This window comes from Colossoma macropomum, unplaced genomic scaffold, assembly GCF_904425465.1.
Source record: "Colossoma macropomum unplaced genomic scaffold, Colossoma_macropomum, whole genome shotgun sequence".
Lineage (NCBI taxonomy): Eukaryota > Metazoa > Chordata > Actinopteri > Characiformes > Serrasalmidae > Colossoma > Colossoma macropomum.
Genome location: NW_023494808.1, coordinates 7404576 through 7430310, shown reverse-complemented (window position 1 = coordinate 7430310; position 25735 = coordinate 7404576). Strand labels below are relative to the sequence as shown.

The following is a 25735-nucleotide window of genomic DNA, read 5'->3' as shown; positions in this document are numbered from 1 at the left end:
GGCACCTTTAAATTTATGATATTATGGTAATAGTACAATACTGTTGATATGTCTATATTATATTGCTTAAAGAGGAAACCGTCTAGATGTCTTTGAATAAGTAGCCTGTGTTTTAAGCCTGACCACTATGTCCACTTAAGTTTCTACTGTGATTCAGAGTGAAGTGTGTACAGGCTGCTCTTAATTGTTTAGTTGTAGTACAATTAGTTTATTAGTAATGAAGATCATCACTTTAATTGGACACAAAGTAGTAGCTAATGGTTCAGCGTGATGACATAAGGAGTATTTAATGGTGAAAATGTAAAGATAGCTGTAAGGCAGTGAGGCAGCTGAATGTCTGGAGGTGAAGTAAAGTGTCCAGTAAAGATCAAGCACTGTGTTCCACATAAGACTGTACAGTGGAGGAAAATATAATGATAAATCAATAGATTGATTAACAGATAATTAACGGGATTAACACTTCAGTATTATTTAGTTTTTGTGTTACTTATTTATATGAGTAAACACACTTATCGGTTTATTAACAGTGTAATAATCAGCAGTTACTGCACTATTGACTAAGTAGTTAATCAGGAACTAAAGCTTGTTGTAATTAATGCTTAAAGCATACATATTTATAACTGGTTTTCTGAATCACTTAGCAATTTGTCTCCTTAGATTCTAATTTAGATTTTTTTTTAATGAAAAAAAAAAATGTTAGGATATAATAATAATAATAATAATAATAATAATAATTCCTAGCCAAAATCTTGAGCTCTATCCTACTTGCATTAGCTTAAGGTATAGTTTTCTAAGTAAACTATGAAATAGATCCATTATTTGATTTGAGTAAGAACATCAGCGCAATGATGTAACCGTAATGTAAAATACACTTTACGATACTGATCAAATCAGTTGGACATTCCTTATGAATAAACAATATAAGAAATAGAAGACCTTACCTGCACAGCATGTGGAGGAAGTTGGAGATGCAGTTGTCTCAGTTCTGGGTGAAGTGACCTGTCCTTCTGTTACAGATATATCAGGTGAAGTTTCTGATGAAGATTCTGTCTTTGAAGTCATATTAGTTGTAGACATGAATATTTCTGGTTCAGCAGTAGATGAAGGAGCCTGACTTCTGGTAGGTGATGCTGGTGCTGAACTAGTATCGGTGGTATAGTCAGCTGTAGCTGTGGCAGACTGACTAAGTTGACCAGTGGTAGAAACTACAGTAGTTGAAAAATCAAGTGTATCCTGTTTCACAGATGTTGGTTCAGTTGACATGAATGAGGTTTGGGTCAAAGTAGATGTTGTTGTAGGCATGAATATTTCTGGTTCAGTAGCAGATGAAAGAGCCTGACTTCTGGTAGGTGATGCTGGTGCTGAACTAGTATCGGTGGTATAGTCAGCTGTAGCTGTGGCAGACTGACTAAGTTGACCAGTGGTAGAAACTACAGTAGTTGGAAAATCAAGTGTATCCTGTCTCACAGATGTTGGTTCAGTTGACGTGAATGAGGTTTGGGTCAAAGTAGATGTTGTTGTAGAAGTGGGCAGTTGCCCTGCTGTGGTAGAAGTTTGTTCATTAAGTAACTGTGTTGGAGTTACTGGCTCCATTGTAGTTACAGAGTCGTCTGAGTATGCAGTCACAGTTGTTTTCTTGTCTGTTAATATTACTTGCATATCTCTTGTTGAAGCGTCTGGCAAATTTACAGTTGTAGGTTTTGATGTTTCCTCAGAAGCTGCATGCCCAAATGATCTTGATGTCTCTGATAAAGTTACAGAATCAGACACTGTTAATGCTACTGGTGACACTGCTGATAATTGAAATTCATTGGGCTTTTCAAATGAAGAACTTGTAATTGAACTATGATCAACTGCTGACAAGTGTTGTAATTTGAGTACTAGATGTAAGAGTTAAAATAAATCGCGTTAAAAAGTTATCACGATATGATATGGTTTTGATTATGATTGTGTGGCCACATGGATGTGCATATGTTCTAGAGGTACATCTGCAAGTGACTCAGATACATTTTGAGATCAGTATTTGCAAAGCTCTGAACAAAAATGCATCTGCCAGATTTACACACAGCAATCTGATTTGTGTCACTTTAACTCTGTAATGTGACCATAGCCTAAGCTAATGACCCACATTTACCTTACTAGATTAAAGGGCTGGTCCACTAATTGTATTTTTTTTATTGTATATTTATTAATATATGCTAATTAAATATTAATAATTATACTTTCATGCATGCTAGTCTAGTAAAATTCAGAATTTCCCTTCATTTTTTGAGTTGTTTAATGGTACAATATGCCATATGAAAAGAGGTTTTCTGGGATCACTGTTAGCAATTTGTCTCTTTGGTTCACTTGGTTCTAATTACTGGATTACCTTTTAAATAAAACAATAATAAAATGTAATAAAAATAATAATAATAATAATAATAATAATAATGATATAGAAACAGTAGACTTTACCTGCACAGTATGTAGGTATTGGAAGTAATACCGCTGGCTTGACGAGTCTGTAAACGTAGTAATTTCCTGGGCAGGCTTTGACTTGGATTGGGTTTGATCTGTAGGAATTACATTGTCTACTATCAACTGAGGAAACGTATGTTCCAAAGATTTCTCTGGTGACGATGCCGTCCTGTGGTTGAGGATGAGATCCGCCAAGTAAAAGTGCAGTGTAACCACCACAGGTCACAAAACTCCAGCACCAGTTAGATTCAGGAATCTGAGCACTTTGACCCTGAAGATACAGACGATACCAGCCACTCCATTCAAGAAGAGTGTCATCAAAGCTACCATGGTAGAACCCACTATCTGTTCTTCTCCAATTATTATCAAGAACACTGTAGAGACTGCAGGGGTCAAAAGTCATGTTGTTTGCAGTGTCTGCTGTGGAAACAGAATCATAAGAAGCAGTTATTTTCTGTACAAACCTCACTGTTTCATGCTCAAAATTACAGAACAACACTTTAGTTCAGAAACAACTTATAGGATAGTAGTGTAGTGTAATGTAGTAGAGTGGTGTGTAATCCCAAGTCATTATGTGATCCTCAATATTTAAGTCACCCGAAGTGTTTTTGTTTGACATATGTAGAATATATCCATAAAGCCATTATTGTTTATTTAGACAAAGTATGTAATAGCTAAAATACTGTTAGATCTTCTGAAAACCTACTAGTGTTTATATTTGATGCAGCAACACTGGTCACATTCGTCGGGGCAGTGTTCGGAGTAATGGTGTTCACATCTGAAGAAAACACAAATTTATACAAACCTTAAAGTCTAATAAACTTTGGCAACACTCATTAAAAAAACACAAAATCTTATATAACAATCAAAGTACCTGCACAGTAAGCAGCAACACAGGAGTCAGGCCTGACGAACTCATAGACGTAATAGTTTCCTGGACATGCTTTGACTCGAATAGGGGTGGATCTGTAGTAACAGCAGTCACTTCCTGAACTCCCACAGACCCCACGAGTGACTATTCCATCCTCTATCTGAGGGTGAGATCCATTCAGCCACAGAGCAATATCAGTACCACATCTGGACTGATTAACACAGCTCTCTGGCATACGGACACTCATCTCATTATACAGCAGCCGATACCAGCCATTCCAGTTGAAGAATCTGTCACAGATCCACAGTCCAGTTGCATTAGTGGCTCTCCAGGGTTGATCCAGAGACGTGTAATTGTTGCAGGGATCATTAGATGTAGCTGCTGTTGAAACCAATAAAATATGCATCAATTTATTTATATGTTGTTGCTGTCATGACAAAGCCTTTTATCTCCAGTTTGTCCTTTTTAATATTTGACAATTTAAAATTAAAAACTTTCTTTATATTGTATCAGAATTTGGCACCCCTGGTAAAGATGAGTAAAAGCGTTAAAAGGAATTCACACTTTGGTGAATTAGCTTTATTTCACTGGAAAAAGAGAAAAATTCAACATTTAATTGAAGTATATTTATTCTGGGTGAAGAAAATCCGTCATCAACAAATTATTATTTTTAACAAAAGCACATGTGCCACAGTTATTGGCATACATGATGTGACACAGAGCTCAAATTCCTTTAGTCACTCTTAACATGGGAAAGACAAGAGACATGCAATTTACATAAGAGAAAAGAGTGTTGACCTACATGAGTCAGGGAACTGCAGAAAAATATCTACTCTCCAGAAAAAGCCCACATCTACAGTTAGGGCAATAATTAAAATGTAAATCAACTGGAACTGTGACAAACTTGCCAGGATGAGGACCCAAGTTTATTTTGCCCCCAGGCACAGTGAGGAGGATATGAGATGCAAAAAATCTCCAATGATCACTGTTGGAAAGTTACAGAAAAAGAATAGCATGGGGTCAGCAAGTCTCCAAAGCTACCATAAAATGCCACCTCCATGCCAACAGATTATTTGGAAGGCATGCCAGGAAAAAACCTCTGCTGTCATCTAACCACAAATATAAGGGCCTCAAATTTGTTAAACATTACTGGAACTTTGACTGGAACCAGGGCAGATGAAATTAAAATTGAGATTTTTGCAACAAACATTCAAAGTAGGTTTGGCTTAAAAAGCAAGATGATTACACTGAAAAGAGCCTGATGCCCACTGTGAAGTATGGTAGAAAGTTGCTGAAAGGAGCTGTTGTTCCTCCAAAGGCCATGGGCATCTTGTTAGGGTCTCCATAAAATACTGGGACATTACAAATTAAAAGTCTGCCTCTGCCATAAAACTAAAATTGGGTTGTTATTGGATCTTCCAGCAAGACAATGAGCCACAACATATGTCCAGATCAACACAAAATCAAGTTTCTGAATACAAAATCAGATAAATAACTAAACACTGTACAATATGAACACAGAATCAAGCTTATGCCATTATAATCTCGTTCCCCTGAACTAAGCCCCATAGAAAACCTGTGGAGTGAGCTAAAGAGGAGTGTGCACAAGAGAAGACCTAAGACCCAGAGAAGCTTTTGATTTGAGCTCAGCTTGCAAACTCCCCAAATTTGCAAGAATCTGTATGTAATTTGGTCCTTTGCATTTGAATTAACCATGTCACCTGATCCTAACAATACTGGACAAAAGAGAGAGCTGGAACAATTATTGTTAGTAAAGAAAAAGCCCAGAGAGGCAGAAGTGGTTTCTAAAGTTGACCTCGATGCCACCATATAGAAGAAAATTACCAAGGCCCTTTAAAAAAACAGTGATGTTCTGGTAGCTATGGCCATGAAAGAAGCTCTTGCTGCCATTCTTGCACCTCAGTTGGCATCTCTGGAAGCTAAGATTTCTTTGGTGCATGAGGTTTTAAGAAATTAGTGGTGGATCAATCCACTGTAGATTCCATACAAATGGCAATTCGCTTGAACAAGCGTAAGATCAGCATCACAGCTAACAAGCTGGCTAAGATCGAGGTCAAGTTGATGGAACTACAGGACAGGAGCCGAAAGAACAGTCTTAGGCTAATCAACCTGCCTGAGTCAGCTGCAGGCTCCGACTGCATGGGATTTGTATGGTCGTACCATTTAAACCAACCATTGCCATCATATATATGTGATAGCAAGCCAAGAAACCTTGCACGATCATTTTTCAGCTGCTGAGGCAATTCTAAAGAGTTTTTTTGGGGGATTCTGGACATTTTGAGGATTTTGAGGCTGTGTTTATGTTTAGCAAAATCTGTAGGAGCTTAGCGTCCTTGTGGTTTGCACCTTTTCCTGTTGCTTTTCCTTCCCTTCCCATTCCCTCCAGATGTTTTCTATCTACCCAAAAATGGTTCCTTTAGCTTTAATTCTGGAGTCTCATTTAAAGACTGTTGATGTCAATTTTCAAAACGTTTTAAAATTTTAGCACATTTTTTCACCCTAATGAAACAGAAGGACTAGATAGGACACTTGCGTTAACCCTTCAATATTCTTTCAATAATGAGGATGATTGATTTGTTCTAGTAGTTTTTAGTATTTGTCAGGTCAGAATGGCAGTAGAATCAGGGTATGCACCCAATAATTATGGTCTGGATTTTCTTCTCAGCCCAAATCTACCCATGTTGGTTCCAGATCATGCTCTTGTTTTGCATTTTTTTTCCCCTGATGTTATACATACAAGATCCACAAAATGTCACTTTAACACCTCTTTATTGCTGAGTGGTACCTTTCTAGAGCAAATAAACACAAGGTTGGCAGAACTTCGAGATTAACGGTGCACAGTGTGACAAACCTCAGATTCTTTGGAAAGCAACAAGTGTTTTATAAGCTTTTGCATTTATTTTTCTTCCAATCTCAATACTATTAGGAACAAATAGTTGAATTACAGTCTAAAATTAACCTATTGAAATCAAGAAAAAATCTGAATCCTTCTGACAATCCCTCCATGCATGCTGCTTTATGAGCCAAACATAATAAATTGTCTCAGTCCAAAGCTGAGTTCATCTTACTTTTTACTAGGCAGACATATTATGAAGAATGTGAGGTCTCATCGTTTCTTTGCCTTGAGATTTAGGGAAAGCAAATCTAAACTGAGATCTTAAGGAACAAGTTTTGTTTGAATCTTCTGCCATTATTAAAGGTTTTAAGGATTTTTACTTTAATTGTAACACGTTAAAAATCAAGTGGGATCCCTCTGAGTGTAGATTTCTTGAGCAACTGGATTAACTTTCTCCCAGTGAAGCTGATCAGTTGGAATCACCTTTTACATTGGCGAAATTAAGTGATGCACTTGCGTCTTTAAATGAAGGCAAAACTCAAGGATTAGATGGCCTCCCTCCAAAGCTATGTTAGCACTTTGGGACAAAATTGGAAACCTTCTCTTAACTTCCTTTAATTATGCCATAGACTGTGGTAGTTTCCACAGAGACTAAAACATGGCTCTTATTTCTTATCTGTTAAAAAATGGAAAGATTAAGAACGTTGTGTTTGAATGTTTCCTAAACTCTCTGCTGTCTGCTTTTTTGGATTTAGTAGCATGATGAATTGTTATGTTCATGTATACTATGTAGATATTTTGTATCCTAATGTCTCTCTAACCCTTTATGTTGTTTTTGCATCATTCATATTTTACATTACAATATAGACGCCACTTACCCTGTACAATTGTTTGTTAACTTACATCTGATCTATAACTATGTTAATGGTTATGAACACTTTATGGTTTTGCTCTGCATACTTCAAATCTAAGAAAAAGGTAATTGCTGTGTAAATACTGTGTACAAAATTATGTTTTTGTACGGTTTTGTTTCCATCATATTACAGAGAACTTACCAGTAGACATATGAATTAATATAGAAAGAATTATTGCACTTGAAAAAATATATATTTTAATGTTGTCAGTTGCAGGTACCTGTCTATCACATATGCATCACATACACATGTTTTCTGAAGGAATTCAGTAGTACTCTTCATTACTTTTTAACTTTTCAGCATTAAAGGCTAAAATATACCCAATTTTTCTTACATTAGTTGGTATGTACTTACATAATACACTTGTATGCATCAAATATTTATTACTTGTACATATCACATTTTAGCATTAAATTATCATTTAATAACTATGTATGTGCAAATTATGTACCAGAAAATGACTTTTAACTACTACATATTTACCTATTAAACACTAGATATATACTGTACAGTAAAAAAGTGCTATCAAAATCACTGTCAAAGGTACCTCTGCATGGGTTGCTGCTATTGATAGACATAAGCAGCTGTAGTTTCCAATAGCATTGGTGCAGTTTGCATTTAGACCCCACACTTCAGTAATCTCAGTACATTCACAAACAAAGAGACTTTTAAACATTCTCCACATTAACTTGTGTATTGGCTACTGCTATTTCAGAAAAAAAAATCCATCTATTCAAATATAGGTCATGGAGACCTATACTTAGAGTGTTCTCAGAAGTAATGGTTGTCTCTCTAGTTATTTGTTTTAAGAAATGTACTCATTTAAGAATTTAAGAAAAGACAGAGGTAAGCATGTAATATGAAAACATTTGAAGCAGCAAGTGCAGTATCTTCTAACATAAAATTACAGAAATGTCCAAGTACCATCTCGAAGATGTATGGTGTACCCGTTTTTATGTCTGACGCATAATACATGAAAAATATTAGTGTCATTGGCAATTACTACAAATTTTGATTTTGAAACATGCCTCTGTGCTAATAGAAATGCGCAGATTTGACACATTATACTCATTCAGGCATTTGCAACTGTAGTTTCCAATAGCATTGGTACAGTTTGCTTTGGACAGTTTACATTGGATGGTGTAGTTGAGGGTACAAAAGACAATATTGCTGACCCTTCCACAAGCGAAATAATGATATGATGTGTACACTGATGCAGTATTTACATGGCAATTATAGATGTCTGCATATGTTGTCACGGCAAGGACGCATAATCAGGACTCAGATATTCAATTCTCAATTTGATAGAGACCTAATCACCTTTCATCAAACTGACTTTTTTTGATATATTGATTTAGACAGCATAGCTGGCATTGACTTTTCATGTACATCATGCTGATGGAATGTCAATATGGCCGCGGGACACTTTTTCCAGGTATGGCGAATACTACCTGTATGGCCTACTGCTATTTCAAAGATAATCCATCTATTCTCACACTTATGGAGGCTTATATTTGAAGTGAACTGGTTGTCTTAGCAGTCGTTTGTTTCAAGAAGGGGACTTATTTAAGTGTTTAAGAAAAGATTTTATTTTTTTTTTCCCTAGGCCAACCTTTCCATTAGAGTTCCCAGGTTTATCTGTTTTTTTATTGTGTGTAAGTTATTTATGATTTGCTTTGTCTGGTGTTCAATCTTCTTAAAAGGATCTTACAGGCAAGATAGACTGCACACCAACAAGAGTGGTGTCAAATCTCTGACTGAGAACCTCATTTTCTCCATGTGCAACTTTTCCACCCCCCACTGGTGGAGACACATCAGCACTAACACCCAACAACTCTCATCTCTCCAGAGCTGCAACATCCTCTCCCTACTGAGAATGCCCTGATGGAGCCATAGCATCCTCCACCCAGTGAGAATGCCCTAATGGAGCTGCACTTATTGGATGAGAGCCATGATGATATTCACCCATATCAGCTGCTGGAGACCCAACAGTAGTAATCAACAGTAATCCACACCATACTCAGTCTCCGTCCCCCTCACCCCACAAGCAACCCACACCATCTTCCATCTCCCCCACCTGAACCACCCACTGGTAATGGAGAAGCTGGTATCAGCTGGGATGATGCTATTACTTTCCATGTCAATCAGCCCTCGGGTTCAGTGACAAATCAGCCCAGCTTCTCCACCACCCTCATCTACTGCCTCAGGAACCCAATGACTGCCTCCTCCCACATTAAACTCACCAAGGAGTTTGTTAAAGCTGCCACACTGAAGCTCAGCCAGTTTGATGAACTATTAAACAGAGCTCCTCCAACACCTGTAGCACCCCAAAGAAAGACACAAGCTCCTCAAACAAAAAAAAGGCAGCTTCACTATGCACCTCATCTTCACCAGGTGCTCCACCCAACCTCATCCACTGAAAGGGAAGAGGTCACCACATTTAAATAATCTGGCAAATTGATATTTTTCAAGTCTGTGCTGCTAAAGTAATGATGTCAGCACATGTTTTGAAAACAACCTCAACCCTTCGTGCCTGTTATCTCTACCATTTCAGTACTTATTAAAAACAGAAAGAACAGGGAAATAATGTCAGACATGTCAGATAATGCAAATGTATTCAATGTGCAGTATGTCAAATGTGAGTCACAACTTCAGGAGCAAAGTGCACAGGTTACTAAGTTAGCTGTTCGCAGTATTTGACCTCTCACAAGCTAGTCTTATTTGATTAATAATATTATTACACATGGGCTTGATTTTAACAGAAATGTAATGCTGAAACCGTATTAATTGAGTAGGCTCCACCAAAATTTATAAATGTCTCATTTGCTGGCAAGAAAAGTGCATGTGTAGCTGCTCTATTTGATGATTCTTTCCAATGAAAACAGTTATCATTTGCTGACTTGACTTCCCTTTGCGCAGTTCTGAGAGGGGCACTAAAGATACTACTAGTAATTGTCTACAGGCCTTGGAGGTACAATGCTAGTTTTATTGATGAATTTTGTTATTTCTGGTGATTTTAACAAACATGCTGACAAGTCCAAAGACAATTACGCTAAGGACTCTTTTGGATTCTAACAGCATATGACCGGAAGCACACACTATCATGTCCAGACCATTTAAGATAACCACATCCAGAATGTGACCATGATAGTGTGTGCTCCCAGTCACATACTGAAAGAGTCCAAAAGACTTCCTTAGCATGTGACTAAGAGCACACACTTACATAAACACTTCATAACATGTTCATGAGTATTTAAGTCAACATAAAGAATACATGTTTTACATGATGCTAATATGTACTACAATGTCATTTTACTGACATATATTTTTCAAAATAAACTTCTTTTTTTATTTGAACTATATTGAAACTATATTCTTTTCAGTGGAATTCCTCTTTCTGGACAGCCAAAATAATACATAATAAAAAATGACCATGCTTAACCCTTTAATAATTAAGTGCTTTCTCTCTTTCTATACTCTCAATTTCTTATCTTAAGCTTTTGTATTTTGCAGTTTGTTATTCTTTCTCCTTTTTACTGGACTCTTTTAAAATTTTGTTGTGCCAAAAAATGTATTGTACCTGACTGAAATGGATGTTATATGGATCTTTAACACCTTAAAGTCACAGGCTTATTACATACTAAAGTTATTATTCAGTAACTACAGGGTTGCCAATGCAAACTGGTTGAGCTATTCTTGGATTATAAAAGTGTGTAATAAAACCCTGGCCATTAAAGGAGTTTGATTGCAATGCAAAGTACTCTACTTACATTCATGTGGATGTGTATTATGGCCTTGTAAAATTCCTTCATGCAATGAGTGCCACCACCACACTATGATTCAGTCAAATGATGTTCCTAAGCATATTTATACATAACTTACTGTCCTTAGTCACATGCAAAGCAACAAATGCTTAAGGAAAAAAAAGAAACATAAATTTAAAAAATAAGTTGCTATTATAGGCATAATATAGTATTTCAAAATGAAAATTGAGGTGTTTTATTTAGAAAAAATGTCTCTCAGTAAAATGACATAGTGGTCCAAATTAAAACAATGTAAAATATGTATATTTTATGGATGTTGATTTAAACATTCATGAACTGTGTGCAGATCCACAAAGAAATCTTCAAATCTTCAAATCTTCAATAATGTTCAAAGCTAGATAATCCTTCTCCAGCATTATCAGCAATAATGTAACAGCAAATTACTCTTCACCATGGTCAACAAAGTAAGTAATCTACATATATGGTCTCTGAATTAGTATCACCTGAGAGGTGTAATGAGTTTGCATACTTTTTAAACACAAATCCATAGTATCAGACAAGCCATTAATATCTATGTATCCACCAAAGTGCCCGAATTCTCTCCTTCACCACGTATAGATATCATGGCTAAAATGTCTCAGTTTGGTGCTATCAATAATATAATTTTCATTGATTTAATTGACACATAACCTACCAAAGAAGACATACTTCCTAAAGTAAACATATCACTCATTGAGGAAATCATCATCAAGCAATGCACTGGCTTTCTGTCCTAAATTTACTAATGACATTCATTTAAATACAGATATCTGGAAGACCTGTTCTACTTCTGCTCAATATCAATGCCACCTATGATACCATTGACCATAAAAGTCTTATAGATAGACTTGAGAACTGGGTTGGTCTCAGGAACTGTCCTAAAATGCAGTTCATACCTGCAAGGAAGGAACTACTCTGTCAAAATAGAAAACAATGCAAAGTTTCAGTCACCTGTGGTGTCCCCCAGGGTTCAATTCTTGGGCCAATCTTATTTAATGTATACATGCTTCCTCTTGGCCAAATAATACTACGAGATTTGTTACCACAGCTATGTAGATGATACTCAGATCTACCTGGCCCTCTCCCCAAACAATTATGTTCCCATTGAATCACTGTAAGAACATTGAGCACACTACTAACTGGATGGGTCAAAACTTTGTGAAGTTGAGTAAAGATAAAGCAGATGATTTTATTTGGGGATAGCAATAAGAAGTAGAGCAGTTTTAGCAGTCATGTCAAAGCAGTTTCTAAATCAGCTTTTTTATCACCTTAAGAACCTCAACAAGTTCAGAGATTTTCTGACTAATCCAGACCTAGAGAAACTCATCCATGCCTTTATTTCCAGCAGCATTGATTTTTGTAATGATCTTTTACCTTGACTCCCAAAACGATAATCAAACATCTTCAGTTGATCATAAATGCACAAGAAAAAAACGAAGGGAACACCCATTCGCAAATCCTTACACTGGCTACCTGTCTGTTACAGGATGGTCTTCTATAAATCAGTTAATGGTGTAGGACCAGCATATTTCTTTGATATGCTGCAGCAATTTGAGCCGAGCAGCACTCTAAGATCATTAGGAACTGGTCCGATAGTTCTGCCGAAGGTGAACACTAGACATGGAGAAGCAGCGTTTAGCTACTATGCTGCTCTTAAATGGATCCAGTTAACAGAGCACAGTAGAAGAGCCCAGCTCAGTTGAAAACATTGTTAGATATACTGCATTTATTTCCTGTAAAGGTACATTATTATGCTGATTTTTTTTTATTTGCTTTTAAATTCTTCTCTCCCAAGCTTTAATCAAAGGTGTGGGACACTGAGCAGCATTTTGGACAATTTGCTTGCTCAAAATAAATTGCTTACTCAAAAAAGACAGCTGCAAACTTGTAATATGAAAGTATTTTGCAAATATCTTATAAAGTACAATCTTGGAAATTTCGGTTGTTCAAGCACCATTCTAAACCTCCTACTGTGTACCTTTTTAACAAGCAATAAACAGAGCTTGACAAATATCAGTGTTACAGACAATTACTGGCAGTACTCAAAGAGGGTACATTCATTCCCATCTGGATTAAAGAAAGGAATTAAACAATGAAAGTTAGTACACAAAGACACTTTACACCATTATCTGTAAAACAGTCCATTTCAAATCAAACTCAGATGGTAACCGTTATTTGTAATACAGTGAACATCATTGAACCAGCTTATCTAAAGAAATCTGAAAAAAAACAGATCTTGTGACTAGTGGTGCTTGAAGGTTTGTGAACCCTTTAAAACTTTCTGCATTTCTGAACTTTATCACATTTTAACACAAGACAAAAATATTAGACATGTGCATTTAATTATTGAGGAAAATAATCCAATTTTACACCTCTATGAGTGGCAAAATATATGAACCTGTAAGATTAGCAAAGAATTTGAAAGTGAAATTAGAGTCAGGTGTTTTCAATCAATGGGGTGGCAACTGGAAGTGAGTGACCACCCTGTTTTATTTAAAGAATAGAGATCTATCACAGGCTGTTCTTCACAACACATGTTTGTGGAAGTGTATCATGACAGGAACAAGGGAGATTTCTGAGGACCTCAGAAGAAGAGTTGTTGATGCTCATCAGGCTGGAAAAGATTACAAAACCATCTCTAAAGAGTTTGAACTCCACCATCCACAGTCAGACAGATTGTGTTCGAATGGAGGAAATTGAAGACCAAAGGCATGCAGTAGTCTGCGAGGTCACAAAGGAACCCAGGGTTACTTCTAAGAAATTAAAGCCTGTCTCACAGTGGCTAATGTTCATGAGTCCACCATCAGGAGAACACTGAAAAACAATGATGTGCATGGCAGGGTTGCATGGAAAAAGCCAGTGCTCTCCAAAAGGAACATTACTCCCCATCTGCAGTTTGATAAAGATCACATGAAAAAGCCAGAAGGCTACTGAAACAATTTTTCGTGGATGGATGAGACCAGAATATATCTTTTTGGTTTGAATGAGAAGGGCTATGTTTGGAGAAAGGAAAACACTGCATTCCAGCATAAAAACCTTATCCCATCTGTAAAACATGGTGGTGGTAGAATCATGGTTTGGGCCTGTTTTGTTGCATCTGGGCCAGGACGGCTTGCCATCATTGATGGAACAATGAACTCTGAATTATACAAGCAAATTCTAAAGGAAAATCACAGGACATCTGTCTGTGAGCTGAAACTCAACAGAATGTGGATCATGCAGCAAGACAACGACCCTAAGCGCACAAGTCATTCTACCAAAGAATGGTTAAAGAAGAATAAAGCTAATGTTTTGGAATGGCCAAGTCAAAGTCCTGACCTTAATCCTATAGAAATGTTGTGGAAGGACCGGAAGCAGCAGTTCATGCGAGGAAACCCACCAATGTTACAGAGTCAAAGCTGTTTTGTATGGACGGGCTAAAACTCCTCCAAGCTGATGTGCAGCACCGATCAACCGTTACTGGAAACATTTAGTTGCAGTTAATGCTGCACAAGGAAGTCACACCAGATACTGAAAGCAACGGTTCACATACTTTTGCCATCACAGATATGAAATATTGGATCATTTTCCTCAATAAATAAATGACCAAGTCTAATATTTTTGTCTCATTTGTTTAATTTGGTTCTCTTTATCTACTTTATCTACTACAGGTTCTCTTTTTCTATTCAGAAAGAAAAAAAACAGGGGTTTACAAACTTCCAAGCACCACTGTATGTGTTTAAGAAAAGACAGCAGAAAACGTTTTAATATTAATATTAACATTAATATTAATATTATAATAACATGTAATATTTTATATTAATGTTTAATATTAAATGTTAGTATTAATATTAAAACACTTCCAGCAACAAGTGCTTTGATAAGACATAGTTTTCACATAATTATCATTAAATAGCTATTTTTTATCTTAGGAATGAATGGTGGGCAGAAGTTTGTGCACCCCACTTATATCTTGATATGATACAAGTACACTAGCAATACCCTACTAACCATGTGGGATACCATGACAACCATATTGATACAAGTACACTAGCAATGACCTATTAACCATGTGGGATACCATGACAACCATATACAACACCTGAACAACCACCTGGGACATAGGGCTAGTAAGCAGGCCTCAGAATTGTGGTTAGATGCTTCAGGTGCCTCAGAGAGAGTTGGGACAAATCTGATTGACACTGCAGGTAAGCTCAAATTGTCAGTAAAAGCACTGTAACTGACAAGAATAGAATAGCTATAGGTGACCAAGAAATATACTAGGATTCATTACACTTTAGTAGACATATGGTTAATAATAATTTATTGCTTACAGCAAAATAATATTTGAAAAACAGTTACATTGATCCTTACATATACTTCAAAAAGCTAAAATAAGAGTTTAAAATGTCGATAACACTTCAAGATGTCTTACATAAATAAAGTGCTGGTGTAATGATCAATAATTAGATGCCAAACAAGTTAACTTGCTTCACAAATCAGGAATATGATATTCGCCCTTTTTGGCTACCAAATAACTAACAAAGATTTTTTTTTTTTTTTTCTGTTTAGGACACAAATTGACTAACATTTATTTACCACTTCTTAATTAATCAGGGACAACAAAAATACACTTTAGATCAAGAAACACACCTTGAAGGATCAGTAACTCAGTAAATCAGTAAACTCTCATGAGCTTTAAGCAATAAACATGACAATCTAGAACCTACAAGAATCAAAAGTTGCCAGTTATACACTTACATGATGTAAATGTAGATGAGATTGCATGTTCAGTAATTTTCATAACAAGGTCTTAAAGTGTTTATTGTGCATATTATTGCAATTATTTCTATACTGAATATAGCATAATACACAGTGAACAAACTGTTCAGATGTGTCCAGTTTGAGTTTACTGGACAAAGAACAACACCTGAATAAACTACCAAATGTGTGTTCCTTGAATTAAGGTGATACTCTAAAAATGACTAAAATCTACTCTTTTTAAAGCAGGTAATTAGCAGAGGAATCTTATTTAACACGGAGCACAAATTAGATTATCTAACAGCTTTTTCTGAAATCTGCTTCATTCTACTCTTATATATTTGCTATATTGAGATAACCAAGTTGGCCAGCTATTTTTTTTTTTAATAAAAAAACAGCAGAACATTTGTGACAATCATGATATTTATCAGAAAATTGGTCATCATTTCTCACTGCCCACCAGCTCATATATAATTCAGTGTATTCAAATGCATAATTGTCAGCTAGTTTTCTTCTCCTGACATTGTGTTATTATCAGCAGTTCAAAAAGATCTGGTGGTGCTGTGTGAACATATATATATATGTTCACACTGCACTTGGTCAAACCTCTTTAGTAAGTAGGTAGTAGGTAGGAACTGAATGACTTTAGGCTTTACTTACTTAAATTTGCAGCACTGTTGTCTGTGATTGTAGTTAGTAGGACCACAGTGACCCCTGTTGGAAAGATAAAAAAATGGTGTATGCTCACACATGCAGCGGTTTACTGGATATTCACAGTAAAACCTTAAAGGCTTAAAATTGAAAAAAGATAATTATATTATGATGGCGTGGAGAAAGGGGTTTGTGATGTCATGTAATGAGGGTCAGTTGTAACACCTGGGAGAGAGAAACTGATGGTTCTACAAAGGAGCAGATCCAGTATGGCTGGGTTGGCTGGAGCTGGGGACAGGACTGAGTTTACTGGGGCTTGCTGATCATTTGTGGACCGGCTGTGGCATGAGATGGCATGGATGCACTCTGAGGGACTTTGAATTTTCGATTTTGATTGGACAGTCAATAGACCTTATTTTAGATGCTGGTGTGGTGACAAAACAAAGGACTTTGCATGAGATGACGGACTCCAGGATTTTATGGGGGGGTCTTGCTGGCCTCCTGACAATAGGAGTCTGGTTCTTTTAACTTACAAGCTTTGTGTAGCCTATGTGCATTTGACGTATGGGAGTGGGTGAACAGAAGAGTAGGGAAAGTTCCTGGTGGGCCAGTAGCGTTTCCTGGCCTCATATTGTGAGCTAATGAATAAATTAATGTAAAACACTCATTCAAACTATAAATCATTCATTCAAGTGTATATTTGTAGTAATGTTGGGGTTAAGTGGTCCCCTGCTCAAGTGGTTTAGCCCCGGTTTGCTGACTGTAACTCATACAATGGAGAGAGATTAAGTAAAGCTGAAGTTGGCTTTTTATTCTCATTTCTCATTCCACCTTAAATGATGAAGCACTTATTCAGATGGCTATTCCGGTGCTAGCATGTAATTTCTGTGATATTTTAGGTGGAGTGGAAATTCTGATTAAAAATGCCTGAAGAGGTTATCGAATGAAAGAATCAGCTGCTATGCTGAGTTGATTTGAAAGAGGAAAAATAGACCCAAGATACAGAGTAGACCGTCTGTATACAGAATAAATATTGTGAGAAATACCAGATATATTACAGCTTTTAGTGATTAAGCATTTCTGTACAGGCATATGTAACAGAGTGCAGAATAAGATAAAGTACATTTTTCCAGAACAGTAATTCATTCTGAATTACTTGGTATGTTTAGAGTAAATTCTCTGTAATATTGTGGTAACAATTTATAATGAACTTTAACTTTAATTTCATATATAGTAATTACACATTAACTACACATTTTCTTATTGTCATCATATGCACCAATGAACCAGATTATTTACCAGGTACATGCTGGAAGTTCTCAGTATTATGATGAAAACAGGACCATAAAATAAAGTGTAACTTTGTACAGTAAATACACACCAACTATTGGTCTTTATCTCTTATTCAAAGCATAACCATGCATAACATTCACAAAGTCATATATATATATATATATATATATATATATATATAATATATATATATATATATATATATATATACACTGTTATATTGTAGTGTGTGATATGGATGAATGAAGCAAAAACAACAGGTAAAAATGGAACTGTATTGCACTAAAGAATTTCCTCGTTGTGGGACTAATAAAGGGTTATTTTATCTTAAAGCAGTGAACCACAATACAGAACAGCATCCCAACCTACCTAGAAGATAACAGTAGCTAATTTACTTACACAAAGTAAACAACAAACCGAAACAGAAACCTCCCTCTGTCTCCGACTACCAAACATACATACATACATACATACATACACACATACAGGTGCACCTACAGCCACAGACACATCCACAGAGAAAGACTTGCCACATATATAGAATATCTACAAACCAGTGAAAAGTCCAAAACTACAGGAGCAAACAGAACAGCAGAGGAACAAATGGAGTCTAGCTGCAGAAGCCCGACAGGCCAGTGACACATCTTAAATAGACCCGCACACAGCCATGCCTCCCGTGCATCCATGGCCCATAGCAGGTTGCTACATAGCTCTCTCTTTCAGAGGAGCCATCCCAGCAACCTCACAAAGTCTGAACAAAGTTCAAGAAAGGTCCCTGGACAAAGTCTGAGCAAAGCCTGAGCAGATTTCCTTGGGGCACATGGTCTCTGAGCAGGGTTTAGAGATTATCTTCTGTCCTAGTAAACACTCACACTGTGGGCACATGAGCACTGCGGCCTACTCCCCAGCACAACAGATCTCCTTGCCCATTTTGAATTTGATGCCAAAAACACATTTCAAAAAAGCTGGGATGGGAGCAACAAAAGACAGGTAAAGTTGTGTAATGCTATATATAAAAAATTAATAAATAAACTGAAAACAGGTTAGTAATATGTTTTGGTATAAAATGAACAATCCAGAGAGGCTGAGTCTTTCAGAAGTAAAGACTGGGGGCGAGTCTACTTAAAATAGCGAAGAACTTGGGAAATTCATAATTTATGGTATAACCCCATTTCCAAAAAAGTTGGGACACTGCGCAGAATGTAAATAAAAATAGAATACAATGATATGCAAAATCATGTAAATCATATTTTTAAAGGAAAAAAAAATACTGTTTTTTGGCCTTGTCCCTTGCATACAGAGATTTCTCCAGATTCTCTGAATCTTTTAATGTTATTATGTACCATAAATGAGGAAAAACAAAAGTTCTTTGCTATTTTATGTGGAGAAATGTTATTCTTGAATTGTTGCACTATTTGCCCATGCAGTCTTTCACAGAGCGGTAAACCCCTCCTCATCTTTACTTCTGAAAGACTCCGCCTCTCTGAGATGCTTTTTTTATACCCAATCATGTTACTGACCTGTTGCCAATCAACCACCAGAATTTTTTTTTTTTAGCATTACACAACTTTACCAGCCTTTTGTTGCCCCTGTCCCAACTTTTTTGGAATGTGTTCTTGGCATCAAATTCAAAATGGGCAAATATTTTCAGAAAACAGTAAAATTTCTCAGTTTCAACATTTGAAATGTTGTCTTTGTACTATTTTCTATCAAATTTAGAGTTTACATGATTTGCATATCATTGCATTTTGTTTTTATTTTGCACAGCATCCCAACTTTTTTGGAAATGGGGTTGGAATACAATATAATATCATAAAACCATTCAGAGAAACCAGAGAAATCTCTGCATGCAAAGGACAAGGCTGAAAACCAATACTGGCTGGCCGAGATCTTCGGGTCTTGAGGCGGTACTACATTAAAAATGATTTTGCAGCAGTCACTGCATGGGCTCAGGTCCAAAAACCATTTCTGTAAACACAGTTCATCACTTTATCCACAAATGCAAGTTAAAGATCTACCATGCAAAGAAGAAGCCACATATAAACGTCCTCTGGGCTAAAGAGGAGATGGACTAGCCAGCTTGTTATCAGTGAACCGTTCAAAAGCCAGCACCTGCGATGTTAGGGGGGGTGCATTAGTATGACAAAGGAGATCCCGAACTGTTCAGCAGCTAGAATCATACATCAAGCAAGAATTTTACTTTGAAAACTACAGCAATGTCTCCTCAGTTCCCAAACTTTTAGACAGTTGTTCAAAGAAGAGGTGATACAACACTGTGCTAAACATGCCTTCCCAACTTTTTTGAAATGTGTTGCTAGCATCAAATTCAAAATGGGAATTGTTTTTCAAACAAAAATAAAATTTCTCAGTTTCAACATTTGATTTGTTGTCTCTGTACTATTTTCAATCACATGTGGGGTTTAAATGATTTGCACATAATTGCACTCTGATTTTATTACATTTTGCAACATTTTCCCAACTTTCTTGAAAACAATGTTGTGGAAATGCACAAAATGATGAAGGATTTACAAACTTTCATGTAACACTGTAAATAAAAGGAAAAAAAGCTAAAAATTCACTGGTCTGAACAAGAGTTCACAATATGCAAATAAGGCAGAAAAGCTTCTTTGTTACAAGTTATTCTGGTATAACGTGGCCAGAATCACTGGAGCATATTCATCATCGCTTTAAAACTAATAAACACTACGTTGTGCATTTTATCTTGAAAAGTGTTGTTCTCATGATAAACATATATCTGCCTCAACACATTGTTACTATTACTACCCTTTAACACATCACAATGGTGACTGCGACTACTTTAAGAAGACAACACATTCTTATTGACTAAAAATTCATAGCCATAGCTAAAGAACACAGTGTATGCCATGCTGTAATTTACACACCAGATTCATTTCGACGCCATTCCTGACATTTCTAATGATGATGTGTTACAGTTTCATTTTGTGATAAACACAAAAACTAACCAAAGAGCATCATTAATCTATAATCACACAGTCTTAACCATTTTAGCACCTGGTGTTGATTTCTCCATTGCAACTCTTAGAAATGACAGTTAGAGAAACAATAACTAACATAAACAATAACAAGACAATACACCAGCCTTCTTTCCACAGATAACATTACAGCACACCACCTCTACTAATAAATATGGCTTAAAGAAGGAAACAGGAGATTAATAAATTCTTATTATTATAAACCTGTGAGCAAGTATCAGTTAATTTTTAATGCAAAATATCACTAAATAAAACTTTACACCTACATTTATAAGCGGAGTCCTCAACAAATATCTAAAACAAAAGTGTTATGGTGCTAATTTTCTACTTTGTTTTAAATTGAATGAGTAAACAAATAAATAAATACTCACACGTTAAAAAAACTATGGTATTTTTCATTTTAATAATCTTCTGTTGAGATGTTCTTGCCTGCAGACCAACCCGTAAGAAATGTACCTTCTAGTTTGCAGCCAATGTGAAATTTACATATCTTTCCATAAACAAATGACGTGGTTTTAAATATGTGTTCATTTCTTGTTGGTGTAGCGTGCTGTGTTCTGTTTTCTCCTAGGCTTTTGCATGTAATTGGTGGAGGACAAATGTGACGTCCCTGACTTTTATGGAAATTATTTCCATAAAGCTTTTAATACATTTATTTCCATATTTCCACCTAAGCTTCACTAGTCTCAAACTGGATGAAACACTGTCACACTAACAACAAAATAATTTTACTATAGTAAGCAGACAATACACTGTGGCAATTAAATGTAGTGAGCCGCAAGTTTGGAACCACTTTCATTTCCATTTTAAAACTTAATTTAACTCTTTATTGAGTTTTTCTTATTATGATTTAGTCATGTGCATTTAATTTTAGGTAATTTTGACATATAACGTATCTATAACTAGTCAATAGTGGTTGATGTAGTGTAGTTGGTAACACTTCTATCTTCTACACTGTAGAGTGGGGTTCAATCCTCAGCCTGGGCAAGCACCCTACAAAATACCACTAAGAGTCCTTGGGCAAGACTCCTAACTCTACCTTCACCTACCTGTGTAAAATGATCAAATCTGGATAAGAGCATATACCAAATGCCGTAAATGTAAATTAACATGTTCCTGTAACCATGGGTAAGGAAAAAAAATAACCTTTTATGTTGTGGTTATTAAACATTAGTTATTATTCAGTTACTGATTAAGTACTTAGTAATTTAATATGCTGTTAATTCATAGCTGCACTGACTGCTGATTTTTACACTGAAAAACTGATTTGTTACTCCTATACAGAAGTAACAAGAAATATCACTTGTTAATACCGTTCATAATCTGTTAACTAACCTTCTGATTGTTCATTACATTTTTCTCCACTGTGCAGTGTTGTGTTGAAGACATTGCTTGAGCTTTAGTAGACACTTTCCGTCACCTTCACACATTCAGCTACTTCACTGTCCTCACAGCTGTCTTTACATTGTCGCCATTAATTATTCCTTACTATATATTACTGAACCATTTAGTGCTACTTTATGCATCCCTCCAAGTAAAGTGATGATCCTCACTACTACTATGCTAATTATACTACAAACTCATGATTAACAGCAGCCTGTACAACTTAACTGTGAATCACAGTAGAAACTTAAGTGGACTTTACACCGATCAGGCATAACATTATGACCACATTATGTTTCTATGCTCATTGTCCATCAGCTCCACTTACTATATAGGTGCACTTTATAGTTCTACAATTATGGACTGTAGTCCATCTGTTTCTCTGCATACTTTGTTAGCCCCCTTTTACCCTGTTCTTCACTCCACCACATCACTGTTACTAAAGTGCTGAGAATGATCCACCACCCAAATAGTACCTCCATGGGGGTCCTGACCACTGAAGAACAGGGTAAAACGGGGGCTAACAAAGTATGCAGAGAAACAGATGGACTACAGTCTGTAACTGTAGAACTACAAAGTGCACCTATATAGTAAGTGGAGCTGATAAAATGGACAATGAGTGTAAAAACAAGGAGGTGGTCATAATGTTATGCCAGATCACTGTATATGTACATTTACAGAACTAAATATGCACTTATTGACTGTATCTGTCAATATCTTAAATTTGAAGGGAAGAGTTAAATTTAGAGTGATACCATGGAAACCCACTCTTGGATAAACCTATCAGTGGATGAGATGCATATGTGTACAGATTAATTTTAGTTCTTTTTCATGATTCCTGTTTGGTTTATTGTGTAGAATCATTTAGAATAAATGTGACCGATGATGTACATATATTTTCCTCTTTACTTGAGGGGACACAAAAAACAAGCAGAGATAAATTAAGCTGTCAGTAACTACATACATACATCATCTAAACCGCTTATCCTTCTGGGTCGCGGTGGGGTGCTGGAGCCTATTCCAGCTGTCATTGGGCGGAAGGCAGGATACACCCTGGACAGGTCGCCAGTCCATCACAGGGCAGACAGACAGACATACACAGTCACACACTCACACCTAGGGGCAATTTAGCATATCCAATTAGCTTAACTGCATGTTTTTGGACTGTGGGAGGAAACCCACACAGACACGGGGAGAACATGCAAACTCCACACAGAAATGACCCTGGTCACCCGGCCGGGAATCGAACCCAGGCCATTCTTGCTGTGAGGCGACAGCGCTACCCACTGCACCACTGTGCCGCCCTTGCTCCTAGTTGCTGTCAGTAACTAATCGTCTAAATAGTCAAATAATATTATTATACTGTAAGGGACATAAAGTAGTAATTAATAACATAAATGGATTGATTTATTAACAGATAATTAACAGGACTAACTCAGAACTACTAGATAATTCTCATGATACTAACACTTATCAGTTTATTAACACTGTAATAAGCAGGATTTAATACAGATTTAATGAGTAAAAAAAGACTGAACTAATAAACTAAACTCAGTTAACAGCATACTCAAATATCTATTACTAAGTACTTACTCAGTAACTAATGCATAATGAGCAGTTAATTAATATAGAAATATTGAGTATTTAATTATTAGCATATAATCATTGATTACTTTGTAAATCTACTTGACAAAGAAAAAAATACTCATAACTGATAAACACATCATAAAAAGTAACCTACACTATAACTTTGATCGAGAACTCCTGATGTATAATATGAACATTATGTCATGGTATTTTTTGATATAATGGATTTGCCTTGTGTGTGTCTGTCAGTGGTGTTTTAACCCATGCCTGCTGTGATGACTAAGTACTAGATTTCTCTTAAACTACTTAGTCTACTTAAGCTACTTTGTGCTTGTATTTTTATGTTACACATGGTAAACTCAGTGTTCCCTCAAATACACTCTAAACAGAAATGGTTGTATATGGTACAAAAAAGTGATTCAACCTCTAAACATTGTGGAACCCTTTTTGTTGCTACATAGGGCCAGTTAAGAGGTTCTCTGTAATGCAACTTTTTCAAAAGGGTTCTACATAGTCCAACAAAGTTATTTTACTTGTATCCATATTAGAACCTTTTTGGTGCTACATAGAACCATTTTAAAAGATTATCTGTATCATTTTAAAAGGGTTGTATAGTAATACAAAAGTTAGTTCCTTATTAACCATGGTAGAAACCTTTTTGGTGCTACATCAAAACATTTGTAAAGGGTTCTTTAAAAACCCAAATATAACAATTTCTCTATTTAACTTTGGAAAAATAATTTAAACACTCAATTGGTTCTTTAAGTTGCCATGGCTGTGGATAGAACCTTTAGTTGGCTTTCTAAAGGGTACCCGCCAGTTGTTTTTCACTATTTTGAGTGTACAAGTTCATCTGTGTCTGTAGCTATTTAACCTGAGAGGAACTGAACATTAACAGGTTTAATACAGACCATCAACATCCTCAACAAGCTGTTACAGACACACTGACACTATTCTGTACCTGGAGCTTCACTGGAATAGGGTTTGGTTGAGGTAAGGGTTAGGATTAGGTTTTGGGTTGAGGTTAAGGTTAGGGTTAGGGTTAAGGCCAAGGCAGGTTAGGATTAGGTTTTGAGTTGAGGTTAAGATTAGGATTAGGGCCAGAGTGAGGATTAGGATTAGGTTTTGGGTTGAGGTTAAGACTAGGGTTTGGATCAGGGCCAAATTGAGGGTTAGGATTAGGTTTTGCATTGAGGTTAAGGTCAGCATTAGAGCCAGAGTGAGGATTAGGATTAGGTTTTTGGTTAAAGTTAAATTTAAGGTTAGGATTAGGGCCAGGATGAGAGTTAGGATTAGGTTTTGGGTTGGGGTTAAGGCTACAATTAGGGCCAGGGTGAGGATTAGTTTTTGGGTTAAAGTTAGGTTTAAGGTTAGGATTAGGGCCAGGATGAGAGTTTGGATTAGGTTTTGGGTTGAGGTGTTTCCTCCCACATAAACATTATTATCAAAAACCATCAGTCTTGTTTAAAAAAAAAGCTTCAATAATTTATAAGATAACATAAGCAAATCCCTGAAAAATGTACAATTTAAAATTAAATTTTAATGTAATTTGTAGTGTAAAAGGTCATATTTAAATGGAAATAAATGGAAATAAATCTTTTATTGTAATTTCCAGTATGAATTGTAAAAGGAAACTCAAAAGTTTAGCAGTTTAAAATAACAAACAAACAAAAAATGGGTAGAAGAATATGTTATACAGGTATAAAATACATGTTAACTAGCCCAATATCTGATTTTACTGAATATTATAAAAAATGTTTATATTATGCCAATTATAACTCTTTTATTATCTTCATTCCATTCCCTTTGTACAATCATTATAACCTGTGGTTACTTTGTGTATGCAATACAAAAGACTGCACTTAATTATGTTAAACAAACAACTGTTCAACTACACGTATTCATAATTTAAACTTTGTGTATATTAAAATCAACCAGAACTGCAGGCACACAGACTCAGCCAAAAATAAATAAATGAATATAAATAAATAAAAATAAATAAATAAATAAAACAAAATAATAATAAAATAAAAAGAATAATAAAAGAGAAACAACAGCTAAAACATAACAAAAATCATAACAAAAATCATATTAAGTGCTTTACAGATAAAAAGAAGCTGATGTGTCTCCTGATACAAAGACAGAGATGACCAGCCAGCCTA

General features: G+C 36.0%; 1 protein-coding gene across 1 annotated transcript in view; it reads right to left on the bottom strand.

Moving 5' to 3' along the window:
- LOC118797942 (uromodulin-like) overlaps nucleotides 1-21045 on the bottom strand; it is a 22628-nt gene extending 1583 nt beyond the window's left edge. Inside the window, exons 1-6 of the mRNA XM_036557241.1 lie at nucleotides 20975-21045; nucleotides 16306-16359; nucleotides 3335-3712; nucleotides 3167-3238; nucleotides 2458-2880; nucleotides 1243-1745 (exon numbers count right to left, since the gene is read on the bottom strand). Of these exons, the coding sequence (XP_036413134.1) occupies nucleotides 1243-1745; nucleotides 2458-2880; nucleotides 3167-3238; nucleotides 3335-3712; nucleotides 16306-16359; nucleotides 20975-21002 (1458 nt within the window). The 5' untranslated portion in view covers nucleotides 21003-21045. The remainder of the gene's footprint in view (nucleotides 1-1242; nucleotides 1746-2457; nucleotides 2881-3166; nucleotides 3239-3334; nucleotides 3713-16305; nucleotides 16360-20974) is intronic.
- Nucleotides 21046-25735: the final 4690 nt, after the last annotated feature.